General features: G+C 42.2%; 1 protein-coding gene across 4 annotated transcripts in view; it reads right to left on the bottom strand.

Moving 5' to 3' along the window:
- Positions 1 to 12987, bottom strand: part of cfap46 (cilia and flagella associated protein 46) — a 188671-nt gene that overhangs the window by 45373 nt on the left and 130311 nt on the right. For all 4 annotated transcript variants that reach the window (XR_013548319.1, XM_078413696.1, XM_078413695.1 and 1 more), the window contains 5 exons: positions 12601 to 12789; positions 7650 to 7847; positions 6042 to 6221; positions 2224 to 2391; positions 527 to 624 (listed from right to left, as the gene is read on the bottom strand). Coding sequence is in view for 3 of the 4 variants with exons in the window: in XM_078413696.1 (XP_078269822.1) it covers positions 527 to 624; positions 2224 to 2391; positions 6042 to 6221; positions 7650 to 7847; positions 12601 to 12789 (833 nt within the window). In the remaining variant the exon portion in view is untranslated. The remainder of the gene's footprint in view (positions 1 to 526; positions 625 to 2223; positions 2392 to 6041; positions 6222 to 7649; positions 7848 to 12600; positions 12790 to 12987) is intronic.

The following is a 12987-nucleotide window of genomic DNA, read 5'->3' on the forward strand; positions in this document are numbered from 1 at the left end:
TGAAGGCCCATCTGTGCACAGGATAAGCCTACTTCTTTCCACCTCATCCAGAGAATCATCTGAAAATCATTATCTGCTTTTTTTTTCTCTGACATGGCTCCTACGAAAAGGTCAAAACTTTTGGAATGACTAAGGAAAACTAGCTCCCATATTAAAAGTGGTGTCATGATTTCAATGAGTACCAGCTACCTTGAACTGGTACTTGCCACTCACAATTCTAGGCCTTGAAGAAGCTTTAGCATTGTGTTTTCTGTTTGTGTTTCTTAATTGTTAACTGTATGTTTGTGTTGTCATTTGTGAGCGGAGCACCAAGGCACATTCCTTGTATATGCATACTTGGCCAATAAACTTATTAATTCATTCATTCATTACATGCAGTCCTCATTAAATTATGTTAATGAGGTCAGGGCCGGCATTTTGTGTGGATCCTTAAATAACACAGATTAATTCACAAAAGTCCAAACACATTTTTGACTAAATATTCATAAAGAAAGCATTTGAAACAAAATATAAATGTGCACTATACCCGTCTTCAGAATGTTGAAGAATAATTATATTAAAGTTAGAAGGAAATTCACTCAGAAAACTGAGATGGTGTGCTTGAATGATAATATTTTTCCATGCCTGCAAAGAATTGAGAAATAGAGTCTTAGAGTCATAGAGTGAAACAGTGTGGAAACAGGCCCTTTGGCCCAACTTGCCCACACCGGCAAACATGTCCCATCTGCTTGCGTTTGATCCATATCCCTCCAAACCTGTCCTATCCATGTACCTATCTAACTGTTTCTTAAACGTTGGTGTAAGAAAATAACTGCAGATGCTGGTACAAATCGAAGGTATTTATTCACAAAATGCTGGAGTAACTCAGCAGGTCAGGCAGCATCTCAGGAAAGAAAGAATGGGTGACGTTTCGGGTCGAGACCCTTTTTCAGACTGAAGAAGGGTCTCGACCCGAAATGTCACCCATTCCTTCTCTCCTGAGATGCTGCCTGACCTGCTGAGTTACTCCAGCATTTTGTGAATAAATACCTTAAACGTTGGGATAGTCCCAGCCTCAATTACCTCCTCTGGCAGAATGTTCCATACACCCACCACCCTTTGTGTGAAAAAGTTACCCCTCAGATTCCTATTAAATCTTTACCCCTTCACCTTAAACCTATGTCATCTGGTGATTCACTTATTCTGGGAAAGAGACTCTGTGCATCTACCCGATCTATTCCTCTCATGATTGTATACACCTCTATGAGATCAGCCCTCATGTTCCTGCGCTCCAACGAATAGACTCCCAACCTACTCGACTTCCCCCTATAGCTAAGACCCTCTAGTCCTGGCAACATCCTCGTAAATCTCTGTTCCCTTTCCAGCTTGACACCATCTTTCCTATAACATGGTGCCCAGAACTGACCACAAGACTCTAAATACAGTCTCAGGAATATCTGAATCAACTGCAACATGACCTCCCAACTTCTATATTCAGCTAATAGATACTCAACTCAACTATACTCACAAAATTCAAATAATAGATATATTTGAATTTTTCATGCCGGAAAGTAAAAAATATAAATTATCTGTGTATATGTAAATGAAACCCTCTAAGTTTAGTATTCCTTGTTTACTTTGACCAATGAGCTCATCATTAACCTTTCAGTAATTATGCTACATTATTACTCTCTATAATACATATAATGATTTCACTATGTAATATGTACAAAATCTCACATTTTCAGTAGAACATTACAATATTACATGACATTCAGTATTGATATCATTTATAACTACTAAGAAAGAAACAGCAAAATATATTTATTACTGATCAAAGCTCTAATGTAACGGTATATATTCCAGTTGATTCAGGTTTAATTTCCCATTTCTCAACACATCTTACCTTGCGTCTTGTCAACCGTAACCTGAGCTGCTCAGCTACAAATACGAGATACATATCGAAAACAGAACTTTTAACCAAATTTTAACAACTTCACAGAATGTCAAACAAGCAGTCTGGCACAAAGCTAGTACACTGCTTATATTGGAAGCAAAGGTTAATCACATACTCAAAATTCTGCGTCCCCTTTTGTTGGTGATAACATTTAATCTTCTTCCCTTCATAAAGATAATCGGAGGGAAATTACCTTGCCATCCATTTCATATTAAGTGAAAGCAATGCATAATAAAATTAATATTGGATCTTTAGATCTAGTAAACAATTATTTTGGGATACCATACCTTAAAACTTGTGCTAAGTCTTGTATTAACTGTCCCGAGCATATTTTTCATGGTTCCATCCTTCTCCAGTTTTTGTTGAAGATGCAGCAATGCCATAAGCTGAGAACTGCTGGTATCATATCCAGTCTTTATCAATGTACCTTTCAGCATAATTGATGCTACGCAACTCTGGAACAATTTCAATTCAATTAAAAATGTTGACTTCATTTTCAAAAATTCCACTCAAGATATTTTACAGTAGCACTGAGAATTGTTTGCAAATGTATCTGTTATGCACTTCATTCTGTTTTCTTGTGTTAATATTACACTGTCATGATTATTCAAGTATCAGCATTGTTGCTTTCAACTGGTAGAGGGAAGCACTGAGAAGTTGAAAAATGGTAACAAGAAGTAAAAAATGTTTTACGCTAGACCAGCAGTACTCATCTCAATAAATACAGGAGGTACATGTCTTTCCAGCAAAAATATCTTTGGTACCCTCATGGACTAAAATTAAGGTGTGTTGAAAATATTAATTAGCATCTGAAAATAAATCAAATGAGTTCTCTGATTCTTCTAATTTAAGTTAATCGTGAGGAATAGTCATAGAGTTGGCCCTTCGGCCCAACCCACTCACACCGGCCAACATGCCCCAGCTGCATGAGTCCCACCTGGCGATGTGTGGCCCATCTATATACTAAATCTCTCGTTTGTTTGTTTGTTTGTTTGTTCCTGAACTACAGCCAAAACGGTACACGATAGCGCGACAATTTTAGGCCCACCTTACTCACCGTTGTCCCTTTGGTGCTAATGGAAGAAGTTTCATTGAAATCGGTGTTATATTTTTTAAGTTATTCACATTTTAAAGTTTAAATCTATCTCCTAGGGAGGTAGGGGGGAGAGAGGGGGGAGGGAGGATAAGGGGGGTTGGGGGATGGAGTGGGGGGGAGGGGGATGGAGGAGGGGAGGAGGAGGGGGGGAGAGAGGAGGAGGAGAGGGTGATGCACCAATGCAGGAGAGGTTTGGGCCCAACGGGTCCACTTGGTCTAGTATTCCTCTAAACCTGTCCTATCCATGTAGCTATGTAATTGTTTCTTAAATGTTGCGATAGTCCTTGGCTCAACTATCTCCTCCGGCAGCTTGTTCTATATGCACACCACCCTTTGTGTGAAAAAGATACCCCTCAGATTCCTGTTAAATCTTTTCCCCTCCACATTAAATCTATGTCCTCTGATCCTCAATTCCCCTATTCTGGGCAAGAGACATTGTGCATCTGCCCGATCTATTCCTCTCATCTCAGATGGTTTATTGATTTTGGAGCCTGCTAGCATTGAAGGACAATGGAGATTTTGTCATGGGTCTGAAAGAGCTGAGAGAGGTGGAGGTAATGTAAAGAACACAATCAAAGAATCACCTAGAAAATGATTTGAACCCTCAGCTGAGCAAAATCCTTCCACTACAAATATTGTTCAGAATATTTCTCTAAGCCTCTAGTCATTTTTTAAACTTTCATTCTCCATCACACAAAAATCCATTTGTCGTTTTATGGAGTATAGCCTTCTTCTTCTTCTTGCGCTTGAGGCAGCAAAGGTTATGTAACGCGCTCCAGGCGCTGTAGTCAGTGCAATGTGCTGTTGTTGAGGGCCGCGAGGTCTACCCCTCCACCATGGGGACGGAGGACAGTGTAGTTGAAAATTCCGTGCTGCGCTGTTTGCTGGTCTGCTCCACACACGCAGGCTGCTGATGGACGCAACCCCCCACTCTTTGCGGGGCGTGTCCGAGCCGGGTGGGGCTGTGGTGTTCGGTGCGACAGTGAGCTGAGGAGGTGGCGATGTCTGTTCCCAGCTGGTTCTCCATGCTCTTAGTATGTTGAAACCGGAGCCACAGAGGGTCGCTGCATGACGGGAGAAAGGGTGATGAGATGACAGGCGTTGAGGTCCCAGTTGCTGTGAATCCTGGGCGAGGTGGTGCAAAGGATGTTTGGGGTCCGTTGGGGCCTTGCACACCAGCCTATGAGTGAAGAACTCTCTGCGAAGCTTGGTGGGTGCGATACCTGCGAGCACCGGCAGGAGATCCGTCGGAGTAGGACGTAGGCAGCCAGTGATGATCCGCATGGTGTCGTTGAGGGTGGCGTCTAGCTTGCTGGTATGAGCGCTGCGGCACCATGCTTGGTCGGCGTACTCAGCGGCGCTGTACATGAGTGCAAGAGCACTGGTTCAAAGAGTAGATGTCCTGGCGCCCCATGACGATCCGGCCAAGCAACGCAGGAGGTTGTTCCGTGCCGAGACTTTAGCACGGAGAGATTCAAGGTGTTGCTTGTAGGTCAGCTGCCGATCGAGTTTCACCCCGAGGTATGTAGGAAATGGGTTGTAGGGTAGGGGTGACCCATTGAGGGTGATGGTTAGCTGGCGTTGCGCTTCCTTGTTGCTCAGGTGAAACGCCGTTGTGGTGGTTTTTGCCACACTCAGTTTTAGTCTCCAGGTCTTAAGGTAGCTCGCGACAAGTACCATATCCGCCGAGAGCACATCCTCCACATTTGACCAGCTCTTGTCCGAGTGCAGTAGGGCCAAGTCATCTGCGTATCCATACTGGCGCGAGGTCGTGCGTGGCAGATCGCTGATATAGAGATTGAAGAGCATGGGGGCCAGTACCGATCCTTGGGGGACTCCGTTTCTTAGGCGTCGCAGTCGGCTAGATTGTCCGTCACTGGTCTTGAGTACAAAACTGCGGTTGGCAAGGATGTTGGCAAGGAACCGCACTAATTGACTGTCAGGGATGGTTCGGAGGAGCTTCAAGATCAAGCCCTGGTGCCACACAGTATCACAAGCGGCGGTGAGGTCCACCAGTGTGATGCCCGCCGTGTATAGCCTTTATCCACCTTATTATTTATTTATGGTGCTGTTCCATTTGGCTTTTTCAAGACCAATAGTGGAAGAAACACAGTTAGGAATAATATGACTTATCTACATTGCCAGTTAGGTTCATGAATTTACTCTCTAGATTGATTTTCCCTGTAAACCTATTAACTCACACCTGACCATTAATTCGTTTAGCTTCACCACTGAACTAGGGATAATTTAATAGAGCCAATTATTCTACCGAATGGATATGGATATGCAAACTCCAAAAAAATCATCACCTGAGCTCAGAAATTGAACCCGAGTCACTGGAATTGTGAAACAGCTAAGCTGCAGCACCAATTTAAATTCGGGTATCATGGGTATCTATCAGCTGCACTCCACATAAGCCATCGGGAATTTGGTGTGGCAGCCACAAAGGATGTCATGCACATTTCGTTTCAAAGAATTTTGTCACAGTGGCCCACATTCAATTTTGAACCCTCTGGCTGTTTGTATGAAGTTTGCACATTCTCTGTGATTGTGCAGGTTGCCACCAGGGGATCTAGTTGCCTCCCACATCCGAATGATCAACTGGTTGGTATATTGATTGGCTATAGAATGTCAATTGATTTATGTGAAAGCTACTCAGAAGCTTTCATCCCACCAAGAAATGCCCAATCCAATTTTCTAATTCGCACAATTACAATGGGAAATGATCACAAACACAATCTACTCCCTTGAAATTCAATATTGGATTATCCAGTGCTTAAAGAAACAGTGCTGCATGACTTAATGCATATGCTTTTGTTTTTATATTAAACTCAGCTGTTGGTTAAATGATTGACAGTTAAGCAATTAAAATGACCACATTCTGAAATAATTCTGGGCAGATTAGCCAATGATACTTATTTTGCAATTAAAATATTGCAGCATATTTTAATTCAATTGACGGTTAGAGAAGGTTTGAAACATCTAAAGAATTAAAGCAAAGAATCATACCTGGTATAATGCTAAGTATTGACTTGCTGAAACTGGGTCAAATTGTCCAAAACATTGAACCATGTTGAAGCTGGCTTCTGCAAGGATGTCTTTAAGATTGCTCTGTAACGCCTGATTCATTGACTGCAATAAAACCTCACTGGCATGAGCAAGATACACCTGAGCTGAGGCTCGTTCTTTCTGTAAGAATGAAGAAATAGACAATAAATTCTAATATCATTCTGTTGAGGAGAATGAATTGAAGCAATACACAACTTCAAAATGAGGCAAAATAATTACAATAAAAAAGTTTAAAGAGATGTAGCAGGAGGCTTGTGTGGACACTAACACCAGCATGGAGCAGATGGAACACACCTTGCTTCACAATACATTCTAAATAATCAGAATAATAACATTCATGCCCACAGAAGATATTACAGTGCTTTCAAATACACAAGATGTATCATTGACTAAATAAGTGGCTGGACACAAAATATCAAGTGTCCCATTAGGCTCTGGGTAGACATTTTGACTGGAAAGGACTGCGGAACAAATCTGCATTGCGAAAGAAAGCCACAAAGTCAGTAGCTGGCCAGAAAATGTGAAAAAAATAGAGTTGTGCTTTCACAGAGTATGGAAATAGGAGTGGACAAGTGAGTGGATATGTGATGAAGAACCTTCAGGATTCTATGGGCGAATGAGCAATTTAGATGCTTTCAGAAGAGAAACAGATGTGTTTTGTTCGTCCAGTCCTTGAATGAATGGGAACTTAAAATGATTAACTCGGAGTCACAAGAACCTTGAGATGGATTAAGGAACAGAGCAAACTTTAAGTAAATTGTAAGAAAAATCATATTAAATTAGGACTGTTAAAGACATTGGTAGTGATAACACTGGGAACAACCATCGTTAGAAGTAGAAGAGGAGCTGAATTTGTGAAAACTGTAGCCCCGAGTGCACTCAGTCAATTTATTTCACACGGGTAGTATCGAAGTCTAAGCCATGAGTCTTGTGATCTAGTAAAATGATAAGTTGGAATAGTAAACCAAATTAAGTTATTAGAAATTAATGTAAACATGCATGTTTAAGTAACCTGAGTGCCAATAAAGATTAAATAGTTTAGAGCCTCTTTGTTCAATACATCAGTTGATACTTTCAGAGATTATACGGCCAACAAAATTATTTGGATCACGATAGGAGAGAAAGGACATAGATGTGATGTGAAATTCATAAAATAGTCTCATTCCTTCTCTAAAGGATGAGCAAAAGCAAAGATTAGAGAAGACCAGGGGTTACAGCGTAGAAAGATGATTGCTAAAGATATTATCTCGGTCAAATACCAAGTGTTGAGGAATAAAGATAACATTAATTCAAATAACTACTTCAAAGGGAAAATACATAATCAGAAAAATATGAATTTACCTTCAGAAAAGGTTAGATTAATAAGTATATCATTAAATAAAGTGTGATATATGTTCAGCCAGGTGGCACAGTACAGATAAAGTTACTGGTTTTATTCAAATTATTATTAACACCTGAGATAAGAGTTATATCACATCAGAATGATGAGCTTTAATCAGCTTTCTAATTAATGTTTTGAATTAAGTAGTACATTAAAATAATTATTACCTTAACTTGTGTAGCAATTGCAACACATTTTGCTAGCTGCTGGGCTGAAAGCTGCACATCCACATGCTCATTTTCTGATTCGACTTGTTCATTTTCACCCCGAGTTGTGAGTTGCAAATCTGTCTGGTCATAGTTAGATACAACTTTTTCATTTCCTTCTCTGGATTTCCCTTCCTTTGACCACCCATTTTTATTGGCCTGTTTAAGATATGAACATTAACAAAACAATGTCTTCAAAGCCATGCAACCAGTGATATTAACTAATAGTTCCACAACAGATCCATTCCCTGGTGTCATGAAGGAAATCCTATTGCCCCAACACTTTCTAGGCACAATTTCTCCAATAAGCATCCCTGAGGAGTGGAGCTAATAATCGTAACTAATAGGAAGTCGCTCATTCTACGGCAACAACATTCCAGAACCAAAGCTGAGTGGTTGAGCTGTTGAGGTTTGTGAGGATTCCAACAATATATGGTTAGACTATGAGCCCTCAGTAATTCATACACATTCAGTAGAGCATTTAAGAGGACCATCCTGTCTGAAGAAGGGTCTCATCCCAAAGCGTCACCTATCCACGTTCTCCAGAGATACTGGCTGAATTGCTGACTTTGTGTCTTTTTTTGTAAGTCAGCATCCGCAGTTCCTTGTTTCTACATCCAAGAAGATGGGTTTTTTACTCAACATTTGCAAATCAAAGGTCCTCTTCCAATCTGCCTACTCTGCGCCACTTTGGGAATAATGGTTCATGATGAGACTCTGGACTCTTGATCACTTCCTTTATTATGGAAGTCACTAGTGGTGAAGGTCGACATCAAAGATAAAACGCAGCACTGTCCTCAATGCATCACCACGCTCTTTGATTGATTTAGCAAAAGAATATCTGAAGATCAAAATGTCGGACATAGCACGACGTACAGGGCATTCCAGGTAGCAAAGATATGCCTCTGAGAATTGGACTACCAACGGCCAGCATCTCTTGGCACAGGAAAAGTATCACAAATACTGTCTCTGTAATTCCTTAATTAATTGGCAAGACAAACAAACCAATATCAGTAATATCTCCCAGGATATTACCCTAGTTCTGCTCAGTTGGGTGCATTAGGTAGGCTGCATCAGTCACATGGTTGATATCAGATTGCCAAAACAATTTTCCTGACCTTTATCATAGTAGGTGTTCATTAGGTGGACGGTGAAAAAGATCCAGAGACATGGATCTTCAAAAACTCCTTGAAGAAATGCAATATCCCACAGTCATAGAAATCTTTGGCCTATGATGGCTCAAAATAGAGACAAAGCATTGATAGGTCTGAGGCCATGCATCCGCTTGCACACAGAGCCTCTGCATAAGTGAGCAGATTACATCATAAACCACCTATATAAATGACTTGGACGTAAATCTAGACGGATTGGTTAGTAAGTTTGCAAATTACACCAAGATTGCTGGTGTCACAGACCATAAGGAAGGCTATCAAAGTATACAGTGAAATATAGATCAGCCACAGAAATAGACAGATAAATAGCAGATGTGCTATCAGCCCACGTCATAAAGTCATATGAATCTATGAGCAGAGGAACAGGCCATTTGGCCCAACTCGTCCATGGTAACTAAGGTGCCCCATCTAAGATAATCCCATTCGCCTTCATTTGGTCCATATCCCTCTACACCTTTTCTATCCATGTCTGTGTCTAGTACTTGCCTCGAGTACCTCCCCTCTGGCAGCTCATTCCATATACCCACTATCCTCCAAGGGAAAGATGTGCCCCTCAGGTCCCTATTAAATCTTGCCCCTCTCAACTTAAAAATATATGCCCACTAGTTCTTGATTCCCCTGTTCACCGAGGACAAGACTCTTGCATTAACCCTATCTATTCCCCTCATAATTTTATACACGTCCACATGATCACCCCCTCAGCCCCCTGTGCTGCAAGGAATTTGATCCTATCCTGCCCAACCTCATAGCTTAAGCCCCTGAGTCCTGGCAACATCCTCATGAATCTTCTCTGCACTCTTTCCAGCTTAATTACAAGTGTCTGCATAACAGAAATGCCCTTATTATGTTCCACCAAACATTCAGTGAAATCTTGAGCCTTATTTTCCCTGGTGTAGGATGGTCGAATAGTGTCAATACAGATGTGATATCACTGCCCCTCCCCTTGCTGCAAAAACAATGCATGTGTTATAAGAATAGCTGCCTTCAGAACCAAATAGAGTGTGAAAGATACATCTTCTGGATGCGCTGGGACGCATCCTCAGTGATGTGACCTTGGGTCATGGGGTGTTTCGGGTCTCACAACATCAGACACCCTCGCCCAGGCGACCCAGCAGGGGGTGATCAGGCCCCGGCAGCAACCGCCCACGGATCAGCCCTCTTAATCCAAAGCCACCTAGTAGCTTTCTCTGCGGTTTCACTTGCGGATTGAATGGCCCTCTTCTTTGCCAGCCCCGTAATGCCCAACCGGTTGAGGACTTTGCAGAGTGAGCGTCCTGCAAACCCTCAAACTGCAGCCATTCATTCCGGTTGCTGGCTGTGGGCCACTTAATCCGTTGCTGTGGAACTACTCTGCAGGGGTTGGGACACTCTGGTGCGTGGAGTGACTAGGCTCTGTGGGGTGAGTCCTGGCCGGGCTCCTCCTGCATCTCACCAGGTTCAGGGCCTGGGCTCTACACCTCTTTCTCCTTCTCCGAGCATTTCATTCTTGCCTGATGGATTTTAAGGCCACGGTGGTTCTTGCACAGCTTTCCGCAAATGCATCTTATACTCGTAGTCAGGTCGTTTGCGTGGGTCAATAACCTTTCGTCCGTCCTATTGGACATCTCATCCTCCCCCCCTCTCGGGATCTCCTGGGGGTATGTTTCATAAGGGCTTTCCGTAGCTTATTGGGTTTCTTTCTCACCAAAGACACAGACTGGGGTGCTAACCCAGCCTGTCCCGGGTGCCGTCTTTCCATGCCGTCAACTGTCTCTCCAGTGGTCACCAAACTATTCTTGGTTGTCACCCAGTCTATTCCTAGGTGCCACTGGCTGAGCCAGACTTCAATGTGAAAGATACATCTTCTGGATGCGCTGGGACTCATTCTCAGAGAAACTATTCCTTCATCCATTTCTTGGGGAATATCTTTACTGCTGCATAATTGAATCCAGGACATTCTCAGCACCACATCTGTAATGGTGGCTGTAATTATTGTGGTAATGATAAAGTGATTTACCCTGTAAGTGGAAGCCAAAGTTCTCATTCTGAAGAATGATCAGTCTGAAGAAGGGTCTTGAACCGAAACATCACCCATTCCTTCTCTCCAGAGATCCTGCCTGCCCCGCTGAGTTACTCCAGCATTTTGTGCCCATCTTCGATTTAAACCAGCATCTGCAGTTCTTTCCTACCCTAAAGTTCTCATAATAAGTACAACCAAACATGTTCCCACAGGCATTCTTAACCCAGTTGTGGTCACCAGATCACAGAAAGGGTTCACAGTTGCAGCACCAAACAGGGTACAAAAGAGATTTGCAAGATTGGTGCCAGGACTGTTGGATATTTGTAATGAGGAGTGTTTGACTAAGTAAAAGAAGCTGAGATGTGTTTTAATCACTCTGTTTAAAAATATAAGAGGACCATACTGGGTGAACATGGAAGGTCAATTTTTGTGAGAGCAGAGATCGAAAACTAGCATTGTTTTATGGTAACTGGTAGATAGGTTAGAGGGGAGAGATAATATTTACCTAACAGATAATGGGGGTCTCAAAATTGTTGGCGTTGAAAGCAGAAACACACATAACATTTTAAAAATACATGTGTGGGTATCTAAAAATCAGTAACTCCGAAGGCAATGGATGGAACAGGTAAATGCCTCTCTTCTGCCTACTACAATCAATCTGATGAGGGATCCCACCACAAAACGTCATCTATCCATTCCTTCCACTGCTGCTGGCTGACCCACTGAGTTACTCCAGCAGACTGCGTTTTACTTCTCTCACAGAGATGGATATGACAGGCTGAATTCCACTGGGTGGCGCTGCACAATGGCAGCCTCGCCAATAGTCTGTCTCGGCCTTTTCTTTCTTTCTTTGTTTTTAGTATGTTGTTAAATGCATGTTTTTGTGTATCTTTAGTTATGTATTATGTGGGGGGGGGGGGGAAACTTTTTAAAATCTCTATCCTCGACGTAGATGCGATTTGTTTCCGTATCGTATCTTCGACCGTGTTGTGGCCTAACATCGAGGAGTTGGCGACCTCTTGCTGGGGATCGACTTTGGGTGCTCCAACCATGCGGATTTAACGTCATGGCGTTGGCGGTCCCTTTGTCGGGGATCGACCTTGGGAGCTCCAACGCGGGAGCCTGTGGACTTATCATCGTGGAGCTTGCGGTCCCTTGGTTAGGGACTGACTTTGGGAGCTCCAACCGCAGGAGCTTCGACCGCCCTGATCGCGGGAGCTCGATCGCCCCGACGCGGGAGCTTCGATCGCCGGCTGTGGGAGCTTCGATCGCCCGGACTGCGGATGGATCCGCGGGAGAATAAGGAAGAAATAAGATAAGACTTTATTGCCTTCCATCACAGTGAGGAATGTGGGGGAGCCACTGAGGTGGACGTTTATGTAAACTTGTATGTAGTTGTGCATCTTGTTGCTCTTTTCTGGTATGACTGTATGGTAAATCAAATTTCACTGTACCTTAAATGGTACACCTGACAATAAAGGACTATTGAACCACCATTGAATGGCATTCTTCAGTGCTGTAAACTTGACCGAATCTACTTGAAATGAATGTAACATTAGGCCATGCTAAAATGTCCAGCTGCACTAACCCATTTGTGAAGATATCCTGCAATAAATTATCTCTGCAAATTATTCTCTGAAATATAACATTTGAACAAATAGACATAACAGCCACATTATCACCATATTATAATGAGGGTAAAACCCACAACGTTATGAAACTGAAGTAAAATAAATCTTACCAAGGTTTCTTGAACCCAGACAAAGCCTGGATTAATAGGGTCTATTTGAACAGCCAATAAACGGAGACATTTGCCGGTCAAATACAGACACCTGGCTCTAAGTTCTTCAGAGCCACTGCAAAGATTATGTGCACTCTGTAGCTGAGATAAAGCTTTTTGTCCCAGTGATCTAGCAATGGTCACCCATTCCTGCACAAAAACAAAAATGTGCATATAAATTGGGGAAAGATTTTAATTTACAAAAAGCTAACATTAGAATTTGTGATTCTTAGTTTTCATAATTTATACATTGGTTTTGACATCCAAATAGTAAATAAAAACAGTATTTCTTTGGCCTTATCATCGATGATTTTTTATACATAGGTATGTATCAAAATAACATATCAT

This window comes from Rhinoraja longicauda, chromosome 16 (genome assembly GCF_053455715.1).
Source record: "Rhinoraja longicauda isolate Sanriku21f chromosome 16, sRhiLon1.1, whole genome shotgun sequence".
Classification (NCBI taxonomy): domain Eukaryota; kingdom Metazoa; phylum Chordata; class Chondrichthyes; order Rajiformes; family Arhynchobatidae; genus Rhinoraja; species Rhinoraja longicauda.